At 35.2% G+C, this 22,895-nt stretch overlaps 4 protein-coding genes across 9 annotated transcripts; 1 reads left to right on the top strand and 3 right to left on the bottom strand.

Annotated features, from left to right (window-relative positions):
• The first annotated feature begins 15 nt into the window (after nucleotides 1–15).
• Nucleotides 16–17,340, top strand: LOC112212601 (26S proteasome non-ATPase regulatory subunit 1-like). Of its 5 annotated transcripts, XR_004461451.1 has the most exons (5): nucleotides 16–152; nucleotides 249–472; nucleotides 743–913; nucleotides 16,995–17,202; nucleotides 17,285–17,340. XR_004461451.1 is itself a non-coding variant. In XM_033320011.1 (4 exons), the coding sequence occupies exons 2-3, from the start codon at nucleotides 272–274 to the stop codon at nucleotides 806–808; spliced, it is 267 nt and encodes an 88-aa protein (XP_033175902.1). In that variant the 5' UTR covers nucleotides 16–152; nucleotides 249–271; the 3' UTR covers nucleotides 809–913; nucleotides 16,995–17,207. The 5 variants fall into 5 exon arrangements, 4 of the variants coding, with proteins under 4 accessions (XP_033175902.1, XP_033175904.1, XP_024222448.1 ...); XM_033320011.1 differs by lacking the exon at nucleotides 17,285–17,340 and having other exon boundaries at nucleotides 16,995–17,207; XM_033320013.1 differs by lacking the exons at nucleotides 16,995–17,202; nucleotides 17,285–17,340 and adding an exon at nucleotides 6,492–6,751.
• Nucleotides 915–4,399, bottom strand: LOC100748162 (pancreatic lipase-related protein 2). 2 transcript variants are annotated; one of them, XM_033320008.1, is made up of 8 exons: nucleotides 4,353–4,399; nucleotides 3,678–3,881; nucleotides 3,436–3,601; nucleotides 2,726–2,874; nucleotides 2,061–2,315; nucleotides 1,564–1,752; nucleotides 1,296–1,419; nucleotides 915–1,084 (listed from the first exon to the last, which is right to left on the bottom strand). In XM_033320008.1, exons 2-8 carry the CDS (start codon nucleotides 3,697–3,699, stop codon nucleotides 1,024–1,026), a joined length of 966 nt encoding a protein of 321 aa, XP_033175899.1. In that variant the 5' UTR covers nucleotides 3,700–3,881; nucleotides 4,353–4,399; the 3' UTR covers nucleotides 915–1,023. The 2 variants fall into 2 exon arrangements, with proteins under 2 accessions (XP_033175899.1, XP_003488394.1); XM_003488346.4 differs by having other exon boundaries at nucleotides 3,678–3,991.
• On the bottom strand, nucleotides 9,940–13,709 carry LOC100747885 (phospholipase A1). Its single transcript, XM_033320010.1, has 9 exons — nucleotides 13,608–13,709; nucleotides 13,171–13,206; nucleotides 13,003–13,097; nucleotides 12,760–12,928; nucleotides 12,043–12,191; nucleotides 11,118–11,372; nucleotides 10,637–10,825; nucleotides 10,388–10,511; nucleotides 9,940–10,119 (listed from the first exon to the last, which is right to left on the bottom strand). The coding sequence occupies exons 3-9, from the start codon at nucleotides 13,025–13,027 to the stop codon at nucleotides 10,083–10,085; spliced, it is 948 nt and encodes a 315-aa protein (XP_033175901.1). The 5' UTR covers nucleotides 13,028–13,097; nucleotides 13,171–13,206; nucleotides 13,608–13,709; the 3' UTR covers nucleotides 9,940–10,082.
• A 999-nt stretch (nucleotides 17,341–18,339) lies between the features above and the next one.
• Nucleotides 18,340–21,053, bottom strand: LOC100748287 (pancreatic lipase-related protein 2-like). Its single transcript, XM_033320009.1, has 7 exons — nucleotides 21,014–21,053; nucleotides 20,781–20,940; nucleotides 20,518–20,666; nucleotides 19,447–19,701; nucleotides 18,940–19,128; nucleotides 18,693–18,816; nucleotides 18,340–18,420 (listed from the first exon to the last, which is right to left on the bottom strand). Exons 1-7 carry the CDS (start codon nucleotides 21,036–21,038, stop codon nucleotides 18,360–18,362), a joined length of 963 nt encoding a protein of 320 aa, XP_033175900.1. The 5' UTR covers nucleotides 21,039–21,053; the 3' UTR covers nucleotides 18,340–18,359.
• Nucleotides 21,054–22,895: the final 1,842 nt, after the last annotated feature.

The raw sequence follows: 22,895 nt of genomic DNA on the forward strand, positions 1-22,895 counted from the left end.
GCGGTAGTTAGTAGTTAGTGTAGTTAGTGTGGCAGCCATTAAAACAGAGTGCATCATATTACAGTTAAATTTGTTGGGTTCGTGAGTTGATATTTGTTATTTTGGGCGAATGCATGTATGCATTATAGAATTATCAGCTACCAATTTTTGAGGTAAATATATCTCGCTGTATTCAACTGATTTTATGCGAATTATATTTTCAAATATAATCATATTTAGTTTCTATTTCATTTTGTTTTACATTTTAGAGATATGGTCAAAATTAACAGCAATGGCACCCTTAGGGATAGTTGACAAACATCATGAACAAGAATTCTTAGCTGTAATGCAATCCTACATGCTGTGGGATACTGGTGCAGGAGCTGATTGTTCCCAAAGTAGTGGCTTGCGTGTGCTAGGGCTCATTCATGCAAAGCATGGGACAGCAATTACAGATTACTTACTTAGCCAGTTGAAGGAAGCACAGAATGAGGTATAATGATCTGCAAAAATATAGTGTAGTCATTGAATCAATTGAGCAGTAAAGCAAATGCGTGTTGAGCAATGAAATGACAAATTAAAAGATAAAGCAGGGAATAGTAAACTTGAACTTATTGATCATAGTTTATTAAAAGTTAAAGTATCAAATATTATGTAGAAGGTAAAGTTAAAGACATAAAATTAACGTTATATACATAGGGTTGAATAAAATAATATTATGCAGGATATGGTATATTTATAATCTGAAATGATTTTCGTATAGATGGCCTGTCATTGGAGCTGTTTAGGACTGAGTCTGACTACTACAGGATCGCGTGTGGACAATTGAAATTCAGCCTTTATCAAAGTGATATTATTATGGGTTAAGGGTTCTGCTATAGGCATGATCATTCTTGGATCCAGATCAATGCAAGCAATTGAAAATATGGTTGCGGTAAGTCGAAATAAAAGTTTGTTTACACATATTTCGATGATTAATACGATCATCTGCTATTTATTTCTCAATTCGAATAAATATGTTACATATTCATATGAAGAATAACTTTATCCACCAACTGCATATGGATACTGATAGTTAGTTTGGAATGTGTAGGTTCCTTTAGCTCTGTAAAAGAAATTGATATGTATTAGTATCAGAAAATCAAATTAATATTAAAAAGAATAGGGCCCGAACAAAAATGTTTCCCTATTAAATATTATAATAAGTACTCTACTTTGGCTATCTGCATTCTATGCATTTGCGTATCTTCATATTTCTCGGAAATGCGTAACGCTCTGCAATCATAAATTAATGACAGTAGTAAAATAAAACTCACTTCGGGTCAAGAGTAGGACCACCCATGTATGCCATTGCACCATTCTGAGATACACCGAGGAAGCCTTTTGAATTCATAACAGATTCACTGTAGTATTCGTAGCTGCGTGAATGTGCGCAAGCTCCTGTGTTTCATAAAATTTATTATTAATATTGTACATACGTGCGCAGGCACGCGTGCGCGCCCATACACATACACAAGGTGTGCAATTAACATCTTTTCAATTGATACCTGTTAGTAACTCGAGACTCTATAGTATGTTCCTTACCTATCAAGTCATTGACGCATCCTGGTTGATTTCTTCCATCATTGGCAAAGAAATCAGAAGTACCAACAGAGATATTCAGACCTAAATATCCGGCGCATGTGTGAATAACTTGAACATTTCGCGCGTCCAATTTATCAACTCTTCCATCAGGTCCTTTGTGTTCAAACATTGGCTTGGCAGCGTCGAGTGCTATAATGGCAAATATTTAGGGATTTAGTATAATTTACTGTATCATGATTGCCGGATATAAAATCAATTTGCATTAAAGTGTATAAAGATTTAAAAATTTTCTCCGAGTTAAGTTAATCTAAATACATCTCCGATGTTTTAAAAATTTATCCTTCAAACTTGAAAACTTCACTTATCTTTCTGTTTATCTTTCATTTGCCAATCTCGATCAATCTATTCTATTGTTTCCTATGTGACATTAAAAACTGCGTTCCTCGATCTTCGTGGAGAACTTTAGAATACCATTCTACTAATATATCGTTACCCACCGATAACTTCCGCGACTTGGCTCGACCTTCCTATCTCTAGTGCACTTAAGCCTGCCACATGAGCACCCAGGGAGTGTCCAACAATTTTCAATTTAGACGTTCGTAAACCAGCGCTAGTTTGTAGGAAATTCACGAAATCAGCTACACGCAGAGCAACGCGTGGTACGCTTTTTGCAACGACGGAATAAAGCAGGTTTTTCGCTATGTTACCCCAATCCACGATAATGACGTTGCTATCCCAGACATTAAGGAAAGCTGAAAACAAGAAATATTGTTTGTCATAACATTGAAATATTGAAAATATAACCATTAGCGTTCATAAGTTGTAGTACACCCTTTGATATTCACCACGAACTCGATACTTTTTACTACTCTTATTTTCTAAGTGTTTTGTTATAAATCTACTTCGTTGGTCCGTCTTATAATGTACGTAATGTAAATACGTATTTGTCTTATAACGTAAAATATTGATTAAGTTCAACTCGATAAAGTCAGGAAGATTCTATGTCTCGAAATAAGATGAAAATCAAAAAATGAAATTTCCAACGTGATTCCGTTGTTAAAATCTTTTATTCTTATTTCGAGTCACAGAATCTCCCCTGGCCTCAGTTATATCACGAATTTTAGCTCACAGTGTATTTATTACACCGACGAAACTTATTTACCATCGCGTACGAGTGTACATGACGAAGATCGACCATTGGCATTCCAACCGTGAGTAACTATGATGGTTTCCCTGTGCGGGTTCCAATGACTCTTTCGTACAGAGACTACGTCGTTTAGATTTAGCACATCACCAATCATAGGGTTATCTCTAGAATAAAAATTACATTTTTCAATGTTAATCGAATCATACCTCGAACACGGTATGACCTACTTGTAACTGTTTCTTCTCTGCAAAAAAGAATTTTTACCTTGCAGACTTATTCTCATTTTAGCAAACGAAGAGCAACTGTAACGTCTTAACGTAGAATAGAAAATTGATGAATAACGATAAGACACATTTTGCTCAAACTGAAGATTCTTTTTAATGTTTGACATTTTTAATGTAATGGATTAAAAATTATTGCAATATCATGCGAGGTTCTTTATAGTTCTCTATAGTTCGCGCATAAAGGTAGACTGACAGGCGATTATTATAGCGATCTTTCATAGCGAACAGATCAGCTTTATTATAATTAGTTTAGTACAAATTACTTTTCTGATTAATCAAATAATTTTAAATACTTTTTCAGCTTATCGTAGCTATTCAGCTAATCGTAGTTAGATCGTGCATTTTTATGCACTCGTGGAAAACTTAAATATGCAAGAATATACATAAACGTACAGAATATATTTTCAATAAATAAAAAGGTTACCAAAAAATAATTCTAACCGTGTGTAAAGGTTGAAACTGACCGATTCCACATTGATACCTAAAATGGCAAGTTCTAATTCAGTTAGTGGAGAGTTATCGATTTTAATCAGATGTGGCACTCCTGTTTCATCCGGAAAGATCGTATAATTGTTTTCCGCTAACACCGTCAGCAACGCAGGATAAACTGAAAGGAAATTGTTTTTCATTAATCAGTTACTCGATTTGTTCGTGTCTAGATCGAATAATATTCTGATACGAACTTAATGCTATTCCAGTTGCCATTGCTGTTGTCGTGGCTCACTATGCACACCGCAATATAGTAATCCGACTTCTTGGCTTTCGCGTTTTGCCGCTTCTTTTTATAGGTTTAAGGGAAACAATGGTAATCCACTCGAGTATTATACAGTTGATAAGTGACTGATACTCGATTGATGGATTAATAGCGAGTCACACTCACGAATCAACTACAAGTAGTTTGAAAAATAGCGTGGATCTTCTACTCTTAACGAAAGCACGGTTTTAAGTACGAAGTTAAGTTCAGTTAAGTGCGAAGACATTTAACCATTTGTTTTACCTATACTTTAGACATATTATATGTATCAGAATTTCTTTTAATTCCACAAAAGCTGAATTCTAATATTTAGTTTGAATCTTTGACTTGGCAATGCTTTAAAATAGGTTTGATTAAAATTTTTCTATTCGTTTCGCGAGTATTTAGGAAATTCATTTCGTTACTTTGAAAGTATGTAATTTAAACCTGTTGACTTAGAGTGTTAAGCTTCTTTTTAAACTTTTATCTAAATTTCAAGTTAAATAGCACGTAATAATTTCGAGTAATGCGAGAAACAATATAACGTTGACGTCTCTAAAGTTAGTCTTTTTTTCTTTTTTTTTTTAATTGGAGCTATCAATTACTTGAGTCTTTTCCTGTTCACCTGGTAGAAGCTCGTTAAGAAAACTACTCAATGAAGTATTATATTTTGTGTCATTTCTTTATATTCCTTTTCGAGCTTTTGGGGCCACCTGTGAAACAACGTGAACAGCATACAATGTAAATAATTCATTATAATGGAAATTCTGGTTATACATAAATAGCTCTTAATTCTTTAAAGTTCCTTGAACAATCGATAAGTATTAACTACATGTCTAGTAGACAGGTGTTTGTAATTTTAAATAATCGTCATTATGGATCGTAATAGAACTCATTTGTTTCTCCAATTTTTCAGGACAAGTGTTTTTACATTTTCAAGAATCGCTCCTTGGACATTGTAAGACCCGTGGAAAACCGTAATTTACCATTTCTTTTCACTCTAGTTGTTTCTATAGAAAATTACGATAGTAGTTATTATCTTACTCGTGGCTTGTGATTAAACGATCTGATTAGACGATTCAGACTGTCCGTCGGTTTCTTCATAGATTGTTATCGATTCGAAATTATTGCAGCATTATCAATATGGATCGTACTATCATCGAAACTATCATTACAAGTAATTTATTTCGTGATAAAGTAACTATTTTCCCAATAAGTTTTATGCTCCAGAGTATCTTAAGTTTCGAAAGACGAAACAGGGGATTATTCGAAACTATTTCACCGTAGACTTCGCACGTCATTTGTTGATTACATTAGGCTTGAAATATTGGACGTGGCCACTCGTTGATTAAATAACTTTAGAGATAAAAAATTGCACACCATCGAACGATCGTCGGGCGTTTATCGTTTTTTAGACTCACGAAATCATTGTTAGCTCGTCTCCTTTAGAAAGAGATGCGTTTGTTTTCATGTTTGCCATGTAGGATTTATAATAACGATGCGAGATTTCTATCAGAATTGACCTAATATTAAATCGTCTTAGCCTTGCTCCCATTATGGTTAAGTATTTTTCTTTATTTTCCTCGGAAATTCGTGCTTCATGGCACGTGTTAGGTACCTGATATTCGGATAATAATTAGAATTCCAAATATATGCGTTATCCGCTAAGGGTCTCAGAGTGTTTTTTTCGCCGACTGGTTGCAGCTATTTTTGATCGCAATTTTTCGCTGCCATATTTTCCTAGAGAGACTCTTGCATAATTTTGGCTCATTCATTTGCCAGATTCTCCTTCGCAAATACTGGCGACGAAGAGATAGGTGCAGGACTAACGCCATCGATTTGTCAACGTTGTTTCACTCGTCTCCGACATAATTTCGTCTCGTGCTACCTCGTTATCGTTGGAGTAAAAAATCACACTGGATTTTTCAGATAATATCGATGGAAATGTTTATGCACGTATGTATAAATCTCGTCGCTATTACATGACAGGATGACGATTCTTCGAAATATTCGCGTTCTTCGAGATCATGTGAATTATCATTCTCGATATCTTGAGAAGCCTATAGCTTTTTTTCTAGGTAAATACGTTGAGAGCGATAAATGTAATTGAGACGAATGTTCTTCAGATTCTATGTTTTTATATGTTTCCATAAGACGATAAAAGAAAATGGGAAAAGAAAACTATGTGAGCGATGAACGAAAGGATCCCTTTTTTCTTTCTTCGGAGAGGTGAATTAATGATTAGTTGGAAGAATGTGTTTGTAAAAATTACGGAGATTCCTTTGAATTATTAATTTTTATGTCATAACTTTTACGTAATTGCGTAAAAATTATTATACTTGAATATAAGCTAACACTTGGCCCTTGTTATTAGTAGAATTTTAAGGTCATTGAAATTTATTATCAAGTTCCCTTTTCGCAAATTATACACTTCGTATGTTTTTTTCCTACAAATTATACTTTAGATGCGGATAAATAATCGACATGTGTGCTAAATACAAATTGTTTACTTGCGCCGATTCAGGTTGACATTTGGTGCGTGTATTGTTCTTAAGAAAACACTATTTTGTATATTTTGAAATTTTTGTCTAATCCTATCAGTACACATAGGAAAATAAAAGTTAGAATATGATTTACCTTCGTATTCCTACAAAAATTTATATACTATATGTATAATAACTAGATATTAAATTGTTAAAATATAATATAACGTGATATTTTTATAAAATGAGGAATACGAGATATCAAGATTCAATGTTTTCAGGCTTATTATGAATTACAAAGAATTATATTCGGTCACAGGTATAGGATTCCTCTAAGTGTTCAGATGAGTACCAATAAAGAATACTTAAGTCAGTGGAATCAATATGACATCGCGGAATGCGAATTCCTCAAAGTGACCAGCTAACTGTCGCTGTCTTTTCCGCGAGTCTGATATTCTACGCATAACTCGCATTCGCGCGTCTTCACATATACCCTCTAGCGATTACTCAAATATATATTTGTTGCGTTTCTCACAGTGATTATTAGAATTTTTCCGAACTATTATGATCTATGAATGAAAAGGAATTTTGTATTTTGAAATTTTTAGCAGTCCAGTCCTTCGTGTAACTCTATCATTTTGCAAAATTCTTCCTTTTATTGGGTTGTCCAAAAAGTTTCTTTCGTTTTATAAGGAAATAATAGACGCACAATGTTTTTTCTTTTATATTATTTTATTGAATTATACAGAAATATAACGAAATGGATCGTACTTAATTCGATAAAATAATATAAAACAGAAATTGTTGTTCATCTATTATCACCTTATGAAACGAAAGAAACTTTTCGGACAACCTAATATATCTTGGTCATTTAAAATCAGAACTTTTATAACGTAGCCTTATTTTATTTAGTCTTGTTAGAAAGTAAGGCTACATTAGAAAAAATGTGGATTTTTCATTTCGAGAAAAAAAGCGTCAAAATCTGATTTATTTTTAAACGTCCCGGTATAATGTATCAGCTTGGTTCATATTATTTGTGTTTCTTTTTGTCTCGCATTGTTGACTATCTCGATAACCAGCATCCTACCGTATCTAAATATTGCTCCGAGTTGACGAGGGCTTTTAGTTTTATCGGGTCGGAAGTTTCTGCGCAGAAGATCACTGTCGTTGATTTCCTGGTTATTTTTTATTTGAGATTTTAAGACGATAAGTCGTTCTTGCGAGATCAAAAGATTCGCGAAGGTTTTTAATAGATAGCTTATCATAGGTGATCACCGTTCGATGTTGACGTATCGTCTGACGTATGTTTATCGTATCGTCGTTGCTCTATTTATATACAGAGATTAACCGTGCGTGTGCCCAGTATTGTTCAAGAACAGGTACTTGAAGAGAGGGTTAAATTATTTGTACGAACTCAAGATGCTTTTATCAATAGGATTTGTAATACTTGCGAAAGAAGGTAGAATTTACAGTATTTCAATAAATAAGAACATTTCCAATAGTGGCACATCCCTTTTTCCTATAGCGATTGTTTAACGATTTTTATATATAGTTTATCGAACGATCAAAACAATCGTAAAAACGTCCATCATTAAAGGAAACAATAAAGTAGAATAAAGAACAAAAATAAAGTTGGTACTTGTGAAAATTACGTATTAGGTTGTCCGGAAAGTGCCTTTCTTTTACAGACACGTCTTTTACAACGCATATTGACACAAACATGAAACCTAATCTGTCGAACGCTGTGATCTTTATTTTCATAGAACAAAATGGATCATACGTAATCCGATAAAATAATATAAAACGGAAAATGTTGCCTATCCATTATTTTTTCCTTATAAAACGAAAGAAATTTTTCTGACGACCTAATAGACGATCGGCTAATTTTGTCGAAACGCTGTTACGTTACGTAACATAGGGCAGTGTTACAATATAAGCCATTTATATTATTAAGCTCTTTGTTTAACAATCTTTGAGACAAATCAAGGTATTTTTGGTTAGCCTCTGATGGTTTGATCGAGTCACAGCTGTGTCGGAGTCTCTGTTTCAATTGCGAACCAGTAGGTTGTTGCTGTCGTGTATTTCTTTCATTTCCAGTGACTATTTATAAAGTTATTGATATTGTTATTGAAACAGTGTGCTATTCTTGATCAAAATTCAGATGGAGCGAAACGAGCACACTGTTTCCGAGTGATCACAGGCGGATTAGCGAATGAAGTTTGCGTTTAATTAAATTCAAATCTAAAAGAATTATTGTATTAAGGTGTAATCTCTGCCTTGCACGATCATTTTCTTCCTTTAGAGAAGAATGATTTTACTTTAATCAGTTCGATATTAGTTTATCAGAGTCTCATCGGGAATTGAAAAATTGCTACAACCGAAAGGTTATATTTAAATTGAAAATGATATTTTTGTTTCTTTACCCGCTTGATCGTCGCTTAATTTATCTTCAGAAGATTAATTATACATTGAGCTGTCAAAGTTATGGAGAAATGACTAAATATAATATAAGTAGCGTCTTCTCTCAAGTCGCTTAGCTTCTAAACCGAAAACTACGTTTTTATTACATCACTTGTTTCTTCTGCGCTTTACGCAGTTTCAGAAATAAACTAACTATTTAACTGATAATTTATTATACTTATTTACCTAAAATTTTGGAGAAATAAGTGAAAAATTGTATTATTCGTACATGTTATATAGCTTTCTGGCAAATTTCGAATCCCGTTGTGACGAAATGACGCTGGAACTTTTTCGTATTTCGAAAATGGACATAAAAGTCAGCGATTAGAGCCACGTGCAACCCAACGTTGTCGTCATCGCCCTCGCTGTTGTTTCGCGAGGTTATCGACACTAATCGATCATAAAGCTGTCGTTTCAGACAGTTGCAGAAAAAGACAGGAGACTGTATCAATTAAAAGTAATTACCTGAAAAAAAGACTACAACTTTTACATACATTTGGCACCGTTACTCGTAAATTACATCACGTTGCACTGCTGGTGTTAGTTTATCGTGATTATTGTATCACGTTATTGCAAATGTTGCAAGCTCAGAAAGTCAATCAGACGGTGCAAATTTTGACAATCCGAATTTCAAGACAGGTCTGGAAGGAAATGTGTTAAACGCACCATCTGAATGTGTATTCTTGCGAGTTGATGCGTTTCCTTTGACCCTTAGAGTGCTATGGACGCACATATGCGTGTGGCGAAAGCTATCGGTGTGGACTAAGGACACATATATGCGTTTGTCAATTTTTCCAAACACCTACGCAGAAGTAATACTATTACGTTTGTGTGAGATAAATATAAATGCATTGCTTATATATAATGCATATATTTTATATGAAAAATCTACTGCTTCGAAACAAAAATTTAGTGAATTTCATTTAGCGTTGATAAGAGACATTTTACGAAAATATCTCCAACGTAGAAGCACGGCAGGAGGAGGAAAGAGAAAGTCTGAGGACTTTTGTTTAATCGATAGGCATTTTCCATCAAAATGCCCTAATCGTGCCGGTACAACACAATTATCGAGAAGAAACTGTGTCGTTTGTGCGAAAAATAAGAGAAGGGGCGAGGATACGAATGCAGAAAATGCGATGTCGGATTATACAGGGTAGTTGGTAACTGGTGGTACAAGCGGAAAGGGGGTGGTTCTACGCGAAAAAAGAAGTCGAAAATATAGAATAAGAGAATATGTTTGGGGTAAGTGGAAATAAAAGTTGTTTTACATAAATTCCAAGCCATAGTAAGATCGAATGTTATTTATTCCTTAATTTATTTTCTAATTTGTACAAGTATTTTACAATTATTGAAATACATCGAAATATTGAATATTCGAACGAATAATTTTATTCATCAAGAACATAAGGATATTAACTGCTAGTTTTGAAATGGTAAGTTCCCCTAGCGCTGTAAAGAAATTAACATATATTAGCACATATATTAGCTAAGTAAATTAAATTTTAAGAAATAATTCAACGGATATATTTTGCAATTAGCTCTCAAGTATCTATTATGAACTCAGCTAAAAGCATGCGACCCAGGCAAAAATATTCACCTCCTAAATATTATAACACGTACTGTTCTTTAGATATTTGCGTTCTATGGATTCTTTAAATTCCCCGGAAATGCGTAAAGCTGGATAATTTATCAGTAACAGTAGTAAAATAAAACTTACTGCAAATCGAGGTTAGCGCCACCCATGAATGCTGCTGCACCGTTGTCACTTACACCGCGGTAAGCTTTTGGATTCGTAATAGATTGACTGAAGTATTGGTAACTGCGTCCGTGTGCGCAAGATCCTGCGTTTCATAAAATTCGATTTCTAGTATCGCATATACAGGCGCGCGCGCACACAACCGCGCAAATAATATTTTTTACATCGAAAATTGTCAGTAACAGGCGATACTGTAAGCACGTTACTTACCTAACAAATCATCGCCGCATCCTGGTTGATGTCTTCCATCATTGGCAAAGAAATCGGAAGTACCAACAGAGATATCCAGACCCAAATATCCGGCACATGTGTGAATAACTTGAACATTTTGCGCGTCCGATTTATCAACTCTTTCACCGGCTCCTTTGTGTTCAAACAATGGCTTGGCAGGGTCGAGCGCTGAAATGGCAAATATTTAGAGATTTAAGTATAATTTACTGTATCATAATGTCGTTTTGTTGTATGATGTTTTTAAAACGTTTTGCTTCGAGTTAACATAATGTAAACATATTTTGACATTTTTAAATTTATCGTCGAAACCTGTAAAACTCATTTATCTTTCTGCTTATCATCCATTTGCAAAACCAGAGATCAATCTACTCTACTGTTTTCAACCTGACGTTAAAATCAACGCTACTGAATTTTCTCGCAGAACTTTAGAATGCCACTTTAATAATATATCGTTACTCACCGATAACTTCCGCCACTCGGCTCAATTTTCCTACCTCTCGCGCGCTCAAGCCGGCGACATGAGCACCGAGAGAGTGTCCAATAATCTTCAAGTTGGACGTGCGTAAACCAGCGCTAGTTCGCAAGAAATTCACGAAACTAGCTACGCGGCTAGCTACGTGTGGTACGTTCTTTGCAACAGCGATATAATCCGTGTGATCCGCTATCTTGCTCCAATCGACGACAATGACGTTGCAGTCGCGGACCTTAAGGAAAGCTGAAAACAAAAAAAAAAAAAAGAAACTATTGCTTGTCATAACTTTAAAATATCAAAGATATGGCCACTGCTGCTCATAAATTGTAGGACATCTGCTGATGTTCGATGCGAATTGAATATTTTTGACTATTTTTAGCTTCCAAGTATTTTTAGTATAAATCTGTTATTTCTTTACATTTAAAAACAAGGCCATGTTTTGAAGAAGATCACGTGTGCTTGACAAATGCAATTTTCTCGAAAACGAATTTTCAAACGAACTAATTTTATTCTATATTTTCGATTTATTTTCGCACGTAGAATAATCTCTTACCAATCGTCTGCCTCTACACGATCAATAATTAAGCAATATATTATCAAGCGTCTCGTGTTATACCGTTTCGAGAGGAAAGAAATCAGAAATTTTATTTGCATTTAGTGGCGTTAAAATATTCGACCATTAGTCTGTATAATTTTACTCAAAAGATAAAACTCACTGGAAATTTCGAATAATTCGATGTATCTTGTAGTATATTTGTCAAGTTTTCAAACTCGATTTTCTCGAAAGATCAAACGTGCAACGTAATTTCGCTATTTTTATTTTCGAGTCAGTTTCTACTGACTTCAATTATTTGACACGAATTTTAGCACTTTAGGTGTATTTGTTATATTACATCGATGATACTTTACTTACCATCGCGTACGAGCGTACATGATTCAGATTGACCGTTGCTATTCCAACCGTGAGTGACCACGATGGTTTGTCTGTTTGCGTTCCAATGACTCTTTCGAACCGAGTTTATGTCGTTTAATTTTAGGACGTCGCCATTTCTACTGTTTTGTCTAGAATAAATAGTATGTTTGAGCGAAGCTGTTAAACGTATTTCGAATGTATATTCATGTAACACAGTTGTTTGTTCGCTGGGAACAAAGTTTTAACCCACATTTTGCACATTTTTGCACATTTCGGTCTTACTCTGATTTTAGCGAACAAAATCACTTTCTCATATATTAAGTTCAAACCGAACATGTTTTATAATATTGGGGAGATACAATAAAAATAATCGAAAGAATGTAACAGGGTTAACATTAGACAAAATTCTATGGTAGTACTTGCGTGAAAAGAAGCTTGAAAATTAGCAAAAATTCTCTAGCTACGCGCCCCTATGGATAAAGCAAGAGCAAATTTTATGACATTAAATCGCAAGCTCCTATTTTCTTAAAATTTAACCTTTTCGAATAGGAACTCTGATTTCACGTTAGGAAGAAAAGATATAATTCGTTAGGGTGTTTTGCTGTGATTTAAAAAATTCAAGGTAATGATTCCCGTAAGTAGATTTACGACAGAAATGTACAAAATGTATATGAGGATTTCCCATAAAGAGGGAGATTGATATAAAATAATTCTAACTGCGTGTAAAGCGTGAAACTGATCGTTTCCACATTGGCACCGAAAAGAGTCAACTCTGTTTCACTTAGTAAGGGGTTATCATCGAGTTTAACCAGAGACGGATTTCCTTCTTTGGTCGGTAGAATCGTATAATTGGCTTCCCTCAACGTCGAAAGCAACGTAGGATAAACTGAAAAAAAATTTCTTTCGTTCTAACTACGAATTATTCGATTTTTCCCGATCGAAAAATATTCTGATACTAACATAGTGCTAATGTTGCATTTACCATGGCTGTTATCGTGATTCACTATACGCACCACGGTATAGATCGACTTCTCAGCTTCCTTCCTTTGCCGCTTCTTTTTATAGATTTGGTGGAAACAATGATTATTCACTCAAGCACCGCACAATTGATAAGAAACTGATACTCACCTGATGAACGATGGCCGACTCGCACCGATGAATCTTCTGCAAATAATTAGAAAATTAAGGTGAATTGTTTCATCTTAACACGAAGCACGATCTTAAGTGCGAAGTTAAGTTAAGTTAATTGCAAAGATATTTAATTACTTGCTTTGGTTATAATTTCATTTATTTCTCGGATGTCTCCAAATTTAATTCTCCAAAATCCGAATTCTACTAAATATTTATTTTGAATCTTCGATTCAACCACGAAAATAGATAATTTACATTTGTTCACTATGAATGTTAAGCTTCTTTTTAAGCTGTTCAAAATTTAGATTCGAAGTTAAACGGTACGTGAATATTTCGAGTAATACAAAGAACAATAATGGTACTGTATCTAAAATTAATTGTCTGCCCTTTGTTTTTATCGAGGCTATCACTTATTTTAGTCTTACTCTGCTTACCTGCTACAAGTTACTCGTTAAGAGAACCATGCATTCTATGAAGTATATCGCCACGAATTAGTTATTTATATCTGTTTCAAGCTTTTTGGACCGTCTTTGAACAGATGTGAACATTGTATGTAATTCATTATGATGGAAATTTTGATCATACGTAAATTGTTCTTAATAGCTACTATCTTAATTGATTAGTTAATTAATTAACAGCTCTAAGGTTTTCAAAACAATCGGTAGACACTAATTACGTAGCAAACAGGTGTTTGCAATTTTTTAAACGAGGGATCGTAATCAGATGTTGCAGCACCTTTCATTATTAAGGTGAATTATCATCATCATGGATAATAACAGAATTCTATTTTTTTTTTCGGAACACATGTCAGTATATTTTCGATAATTACACTCACGATCTGTTATCAATTGTAAGAATTCGTCTGAAAATTATAAGATCCATCCAAAATTGTAATTTACGATTTCTCTTCGATCTAATTGTTTTTACAGAAAATTGTCACAGTCGCTATTATCTCATCCATGACTTGTGATTTTGTGATCCTTGAAAATTTTCAGATCCAAAACCGTAATTCACGATTTCTTTCTCACTTCAGTTGTCTTTAGAGAAAATTACTACAACCCGTGATTAGATGATTAAACTATCCCGAGACTAACCATCGATTTCTTCGTAGATCGTTATCGAATCGAAATTATTATCGTTAATATGAATCGTACTATCGTGCAAACTGTCATTAAAAATAATTTATTTCGTGATAAAGTAACCATTTTCCCAACAAGCTTCATGCTCGAGTGTGTCTTAAGCTTCGAAAGACGAAGCAGGGGATTATTTGTAACATCGTAAACGAAACTCAACTGTCAAATATGTTTCACCGTAGACGTCACACGTCATTTTACTGATTACGCCAGGTTTGAAATATTCGATGTAGATACTCGTTGATTAAATAACTTCAGAGATATAAACGATCAAAAAATTGCATACCTTCAAACGATCAACGGACGTTTGTCGTCTTTTAGACTCACGAAATCACTGTTAACTCGTTTCCCTTAGAAAGAGATGTGGCTGTCTTTATGGTTGACATGGAGAATTTATAATAACGATGCGAGATTTCCATCAGAACTGACCCGTGCTCCCATTCCGCTTAATTATTTTTTAAATGCTTCTCTGAAATTTCTGTTTTATGGCACATCTTGGTCATTTGGATATTTCGATAATAATCGGAATTTCAAATATATGCGTCATCCTCTAAGAGACTGAAAGTGGGTTTTTGGGGACCGGTTCCAGTTATCCTTCCCCTGGCAACAATGCCATGTTTTCCTACGGAAAATCGTGCGTAATCTTGACCCATACTGCGAGACAATGCTACGAACTAATTTAGGATAGTCGCAGCATAGTAGTTTACAGACAGTGTCTGTTGATTCGAAACTTGTACACGCAGGCTATGGCTTATCATAAATTATCATAGACAAATCAGTTTTACATCGTTCCATCTCGAACTCTGTTTTGTTATTTGTTCTTTTACTGCATTACTCGTAACAGTCTTTTCTTATCTTCGGTTTACTAATAAGAATGATGATATCTTGAATGTAACAACTCTTGTGAATTAACCATTCATGTACGTAGAATGCCAACAAAAATATTTACCTTCTCCAACGTAAATACAATACGTTGTTTCTTGTGGGACAAGTGGAAACTGTTCCACTTAAGTGTCATCTCGCGTTCTCAGATATTGGTTTTAATCGACGTAAAAAATTGAACGTTATCAGGGTTATTACGGATTGCATTCTTAAGAAAGTCAGATAGGTGGATAATTTTACCAAGACTGGAATTGAGTTTTAAAACGTAAGGTTTTACCAGCGTGGATTATGGAGATTTGTAGAAAATATCGTTTGGAAAAAAAGAAATAGTGGAGAGATAAGTAAGGGGTATAAGAGTATTTCGTTTACTTCAAAGAGTCCTGTAAATCTAACATCAAAGGGTAAAATTCATTCATCGGATCAGAGAGAGTATTATCTAATGGCAGTTGATGATGATAACGATGGAACCTTTATGAAGGAATTTTTATAAAGAGTATTATGTAATCCCATTTAATACGTTTAACGTTTGGTATAAAGATAACAAGTACAGGGTAAAATATTATCGTGCAAGACTATACTTCAAAACAATTTACATTTTCAACATTTATTTGTCATTCGATTACACGTAAAATGTTTATAATGGAAAATCTTTTTAATGAAAAATGAATGATAATGTCTCAGATACATTAAAATTACATTTCTATCAAGGTAAATGGTGGTGATTTTTTATTCTTTTTTAATTTCTATCATATCTGTTCGTAATAAACTATTAATTACTATTTTATCGAGTTCAATCAGGGAAAATAAGTTCAAAAAATTTCCCCGAGGCGGCTTGTCCCACCTGTTCCGTGTCCCACGGCGACAAATTATTATATTCACATAAAAAGACCAACGATTTATTAATTACGCGACTACACGACACATAGAACCGCTCTTTCTTTCTTCTGCTATAGTACGTTCCACGTACATCACGTACTCAAGTGCATTGCACGCTTCCGCGACAGTATGCAAAGAACCAGCACGGATCAACGAACAGTGATACGAAATAGATGCACGAGGACGTTCGTTCGCTCGTGTTCTTCAAAGATGCAATACCAATAGCATTTCAAAGCGATCACTGGATTGCTTTACATGTGCCATCGCAATATTATAGTGCGCCTGTTAGGCGACAAATTACGGAATTCGCGATTAGCTGTGCACCTGGAAATTGCACGTGTTGAGCTCGTGGGCGCGACGAGGACTCCAGCGCATCTTCTTCGCCCTCGCCGCGTCTTACTCGCACCCTTGCGGAACACACGCTTCGCGTGGCATACTCTCCGGATAATATCAATAAGTTCGATCATTCGTAGCTCGTACGACGCTCGTTTCGTTGGACGGAGACGTCTTTTTCGCTGTGGCGACCTGCACGCATGTGCGCTGCTGGACGCCGACGAAGCTTGTAACGAGACAAAGCTTGTAAAGGACAAAAGTTCGTCGTTGACACATGTGTTCGCAACTATTGTTTATCGATTGCAGTACACGATTGCTGAACGAAATAGGAAACCGTGCACAGTTTAATCGATGCGGTAACGAGGTTGTTGCAGACATGTCTGCGTAATTGTAATAGAATTTTCATGGCTCCTAAGAGCAGTGCGTAATATGCACAGAAACGAGAAACCAATCCCTCGAGGATTCGATAGCGCTTCGATAAATATCCTTCGTGCTCTGCGTCTATTTCCCGAAACGATAGCACGCGATGAAGCTCTTACCGCAGTTTCAATGGACTATGTATGACGCACGTTAATTAAATTTCTCGTCTGTTTTCAGGATATGGCAGCGACTGGCTATTGGTGATTCAGAAATTTGATTCTATACGCAGGTTAGTCTGAAAATTGTGATATAATCGAGAAACGATGGCTGTCACGGTGATTATACTCACGTTATTAAACTTTTTCGAACGATTAAAATAAGATAAATCTTAAGGATTAAGACATTTCCGACAATGCGAATGATTTTGATTAAAGATCACAAAAAGGTTAATACCTTTTCCTTACCTTAATACCTTAAATTTTCTTATCTTAAGTATATTTTCTCATCTTAAGTATGATCACAAAAAGGTTAATACCTTTTGTTAAATTTTCTTATCTTAAGTGTATGATAAACTATATTTTTTTTAATAAAAATTAGATGTACTTACCTCGTCAGTGAAGCATGAAGGTGAAGCAATTTTTATGAATAGTTATGAATAGTTTTTATTCAAGTTCATCAATACTCATTGTCATTGCAATACGTGTTTAATTCAAATATATTCATAACTCGATGTGCGATTATGTAAATTCCATATCGCAATCGTTTCACTCAATCTGTAAAACATAATTAATTAGAAACGATAGTATTGAATAAATTAAACATACATTACAAAGGTTTCTTTATGTGTTTGTTGAAGCATACATTTGTATTAAAATAAAGCGACGTTTATCCTATCCGTAAGGCGTACTACGGGCGGCTATAGACCAGGTATTGTACATACGACGAGTATTGTACATCCTCGAGGCTTTTATTAACAATGGAATGGTGTAACAAGAGGGCAGTGTATATGTTGTCCTCTTTCCACAATGAAGAATTGGTTGACACGAAACATCATTCTCGCATGCAAAAAATGATTAAAAAGCCGAAGTGTGTTGTCGATTACAATCGATTGATGGTAACTGTGAATCAAATCGCTATACCAGTGCAAGATTTGCGATTTTGGCCTATGTGTAATACCATGTTTCGAAAAATATCACACGCAATACCATTATTAAAAGCTATTAGTATCATACAATTACATTATTACAATTATATCATATTATTATATTCTGTAATGTTATTCGTTTCTAAATTGTAATTAAATTCTGGCGCGGAGACTCGTTCAGCGGGAGTACCGCGACGAAGAAGTCGCCCGTAGCGAAAGGGTTAAGACGACACCTTTGCTCGGCATCGCTATGCGTATGCTCGTGCTTGCATCGAAATCAACTCAAAGAATTCAGGATACGGCTGCACTAAATCGAAATAAGATTCTTATACGAATTTCAATGAACAATAAAATCAACAACTATTTATTATTTAATTTCCGACATAATCTATACAAGTATCTTACTAATATTGAAATACATCTGCACAAACTACATCCAAATATTCAAAAGAATAATGTTATCCATCAAGAGCATAAGGATAATGAGAGTTAGTTTTGAAGTAGTAGGTTCCACTAGCACTGGAAAGAAATTAACATATATTAGCATCAGTTAACTAAATTAAATTTTAAGAAATAATTAAACAGATATATTCTGCAATTAGCTTTCAAGTATCTATCCAAATTCATACTTTTATGAACTCAGCTAAAAATACAGGACCAAGAATTTTCACCTCCTAAATATTATAACATGTACTGTCCATTACTTATTTGCATTCTACGCATTCCTTATATTTCCCGAAAATGCGTAAAACTCCATAGCCTATCCATAACAGTAGTAAAATAAAACTTACTTCGGATCGAGGGTAGCACCACCCATGTATGCTGTTGCACCATCTGCACGTGTGCCGAGGAAGCCTTTCGGATTCGTAATTGATTCAGCGAAGACTTTGTAGCTACGCACGTGTGCGCAAATCCCTGTGTTTCATAACATTTGTTTTTAACATCGTACAGACAAACACACACAGCCTGAGGCATGGAAGTAATATCTTTTAAGTTGAAATGTGTCAATAATAGAATACTCCGTAGTATGTTCCGTACCAAGCAAGTCAATGCCGCATCCTGGTTGATGTCTTCCATCATTCGCATAGAAGTCTGAAGTACCCACAGACAGATAATAACCGAACTGTCCAGAGCATGTGTGAATAATTTGAACATTATCTGCGTCTGATTTATCAAGTCTTTTACCGGGTTTTTTGTGTTGAAACATTACGTTGGCAGGATCGAGAGCTATAATGGCAAATACTTAGAGATTTAGTGTAATTTACTGTATCGTAATGATATTTCGCCGAACATGAAATCAACTTATATCAAAGAGCATATAGAACTTGAAAATGCTCTTCTACGAGTTAGAATAATCTAGACATATCTCCGACATTTTAAAATTTATCTTTCAATCTTATAAACCTCATTTATCTTTTTGCTGATATTTCATTTGCAAAACCAGATCAATCTACTCTACTGTTTTCAATCTGACGTTAAAATCAGCGCTATTGAATTTTCTCGGAGAACTTTAGGATGCTACTTTAATAATATATCGCTACGTACCGACAACTTCCGCCACTCGGCTCGATTTTCCTACCTCTCGCGCGCTCAAGCCCGCGATTTGAGCACCGAACGAATGCCCAACAATTTTCAAGTTAGACGTTCGCAAACCAGCCTCAGTTCGCATAAAGTTTATAAAACTAGCTGTACGTTGAGCAACGTGCGGTACGATCTCTGCGACGACAGAATAAATTAGTTTGTCCGCTATCTCACTCCAATCGAGAATAATAACGTTGCAGTCTCGGACCTTAAGAAAACCTGAGAACAAAAAATATTCTTCGTAATTAACATTAAATTATCGAGTATATGGTCACTGCCGCTCAAGAGCCGTAGCACACTTGTTCGCATTGATTAAGAACTGAATTCTTTGTACTGCATTTATGTTCCAAGTATTTTAATATGAATCTGTTATTTTATTAGTATTATATATGTCCTATAACGTAAACTACCACGCAAAGTTAAATTCTTGTAGTTTATCAACAGATATTTATGGCCGACAGTGCACATATTCCATAAAAAGGCATCTAAATTCGATACAACCGAAGTCCAGGAAGATTCTGTGGTTCAAATTAAGACGAAAATCAGGAGCAACGGAGTTGCGTTGAAGCCTTTATTTTCGACAAACTGGAGTTTAGAAATTAAATAAATATACGTGAATCTGCCTAGTTCTTAATCACACAGGAATACAAAATTGGAAAAACGGGTCTAAAATGTAGAATAAAATCATCCCGTTCTGTAGTTTTGAAGAAGACACAGTTTGACGTTCGTATAACGATACCTTATCTATTCAACAATATGTAGGTTAAACCTAAAAGGAATAATACTGGTATTCTCGACGTGAAAATATATTAAACAGAATACTTCGGAATTTTGAGGTCTTTTCAAAATTCTAGATCGCGCAATTTCATACAGCCGTATTCTTGGCGACTTTCGAATGTCAAGTTTTTTTGAAAAACGAAACCGTGTAATTGTAAAACGTAATTTTGTTGTTCTTCGTCTTAGTTCGAGTCATAGAATCTCCCCGAACTTCAATTACATCACGAATTTGCGCTCACAGCGTATCTACGTATTTACCATCGCGTATGGTAGTACAAACTGGAGCTTCACCGCTGTGAGACCAACCATGAGTGACTATAATGGTTTGTTTAGTTGCGTTCCAGTGACTGTTCCGGATGGACTCTACGTCATTTAGTTTTAGGATCTCGCCATCCGTGGGATTCTCTCTGGAAAATCATATTTGGCTGAAACTGTTGAACGTACCTTGAATCTGCCTGTGCAATATTCATCAAATACAAGACAACCTATAAAGAGGGAAATTGATATAAAGTAATACCAACCGTGTGTATAGCGTGAAGTTGATCGTATCCAAGTATGTGTCCAAAGTAAGGTTTTTAGGCACGGGTTCTTTATTGATTTCAAAGTGAGTTATGTATCCGTTTTCATCCGTTTTAATTGTTGGACTGATAAAGTTCAACATCGAAAGAAGCGTAGGATACACTGAAAAAATTTGTTTCGTTACTAAGTTACTCGATTTTTCCGTATTTCGATCTAGAAAAATTCTGATACGAACGTGTTGATAATGGTACATTTACCATGGCTATCGTCGCTATTCACCACACACACCGTGATATTGTTTTACTTCTTCTTCTTCGTGTTTCGCCGCTTTTTTATACGTTGATGAGAAATAATAATTTTTCACTCGTGTAATGCACGGTTGGTAAGTGACTGATAGTCAATTGATGATGGATGAAAACCGACTCAATTGATAATGGATAAAGACCGATATAACTGATGATGATTGACGACCAACTCAACTAATGATGGATGAAGAGCAAAATTATTCCATAAGTAAGTAGTTAGAGAAATAAGGTGAATTTTTTAACTTTAACGGATGCATGATCTTAAGTGGAAAGTTGAATTAAGTTAATTGCAAAGATTTAATTATTTGCTTTAAATATAATTTAATTTATTTCTCAAAAGTATATATATTTGTGTGTGTGTGTAAATTCTATAGAATTTAGAACACCAACCGAAGGTTTGACTTTCCCTATATTTATTGACAGTCTATCGAACGATATAAATTGAGAAGGGCGGGTACTTAAGAAAGAAAGGGAGGAGATACTGAAGAAGACTTAGAAAATCGAATCTTGAGCTTTCACGAATCGATCGCCTGATTTCCAAAAATATTGCGCCATTACATATGTATATATATATGTCGGAGAAGGGTCTGGAATAAGGTTGTGGGCATTTGATAAATCTTCATTGGAATTGGTTATCGTCGTGTTATAACGAAGGTACGGTCTGTTGGAGTATGGATACTACCGACTCGACGATCAACCGCGGCGGTTGGACACTCGCGATACTAGTGATGTTGGTCTTAGGTTCAATAACGAATGCGCGGTCAACGGGATGATAGATGTACGTGCTCACAAAAATCTAAGTCGAACTCTTTGCGAAAACGTGGAATATCCACCGAGCGTACAGACACTAAGTGACTCTCTAATACGACCTCACGAGAGAATGACTCTTCATCGCGGTGATGCTGCAGAGGAAAGCTATGATGGGCTGTGTTTGAGGATACGAGATCATCGGATTCGTCGAGGATAGCCTTCGTTCAGAAGGTGAGGGAGTTTGGCGTTGCTGCTAATTGGTCAATCTCCATATCGGTGATTAGAAAAAGATGCTAGTTGCCCTCAAGGGAAAGTTGCTAGTGAGAAACGCCGTTAGTTGAAAAATAGGTCTCTCTTATCTTTCCGTAGTTGGGACAAAGTCTGTTCGTTAGAAGGACTTTAGTCAACTAAACTCTATGATTTATGACGGGCCCTCAGGCTAGCTGAACATGTGCTGCGGAGACGGATCGACATCTAGCAATCATCTTTCTCGACAGTTAAATACCTGGACAGGAGGCTAACTTGGAAAAATCACATCATAGACAAGACAAAGCAACTCAAGTATAAACTGAAGAAATTCTATTGGCTCACTGACCGACGCTCCAACCTAAGCACACAGAACAAAATTAGCCTGTACAAGATAGATGCTAAGATCCCTAATTGATGCACCTTGGTATGTAACCAATGAAACAATACACCGCGACCTCAAGATACCCACAGTCAAAGAGGAAATAGCAAAATATAGCGACAGATATAGCAAAAGAGTCAACAAACACCGAAACCCCCTAATCACTGGACTACTTGATACGATGGACCAGATTCGCAGGCTGAAGAGACACTACCCGCTAGACCTAAACGCTAGATTCAATTAGTTATCTAAATTAAGTAATATTTACTTATTTATAATATTTACTTATAAATTATACTTATCTATAATAAGTATTAACTTGTTATAAATAATCAGCCATGTCACTGCGCCACGCCAGAAAAATTACTGACAATTCTCAACGCGAGAATTGATTGTAATTTTAATAAATAGATAAAAAAAATAACAAAAACTTA

Source organism: Bombus impatiens, unplaced genomic scaffold (assembly GCF_000188095.3).
Source record: "Bombus impatiens unplaced genomic scaffold, BIMP_2.2 scf_0225, whole genome shotgun sequence".
NCBI lineage: Eukaryota > Metazoa > Arthropoda > Insecta > Hymenoptera > Apidae > Bombus > Bombus impatiens.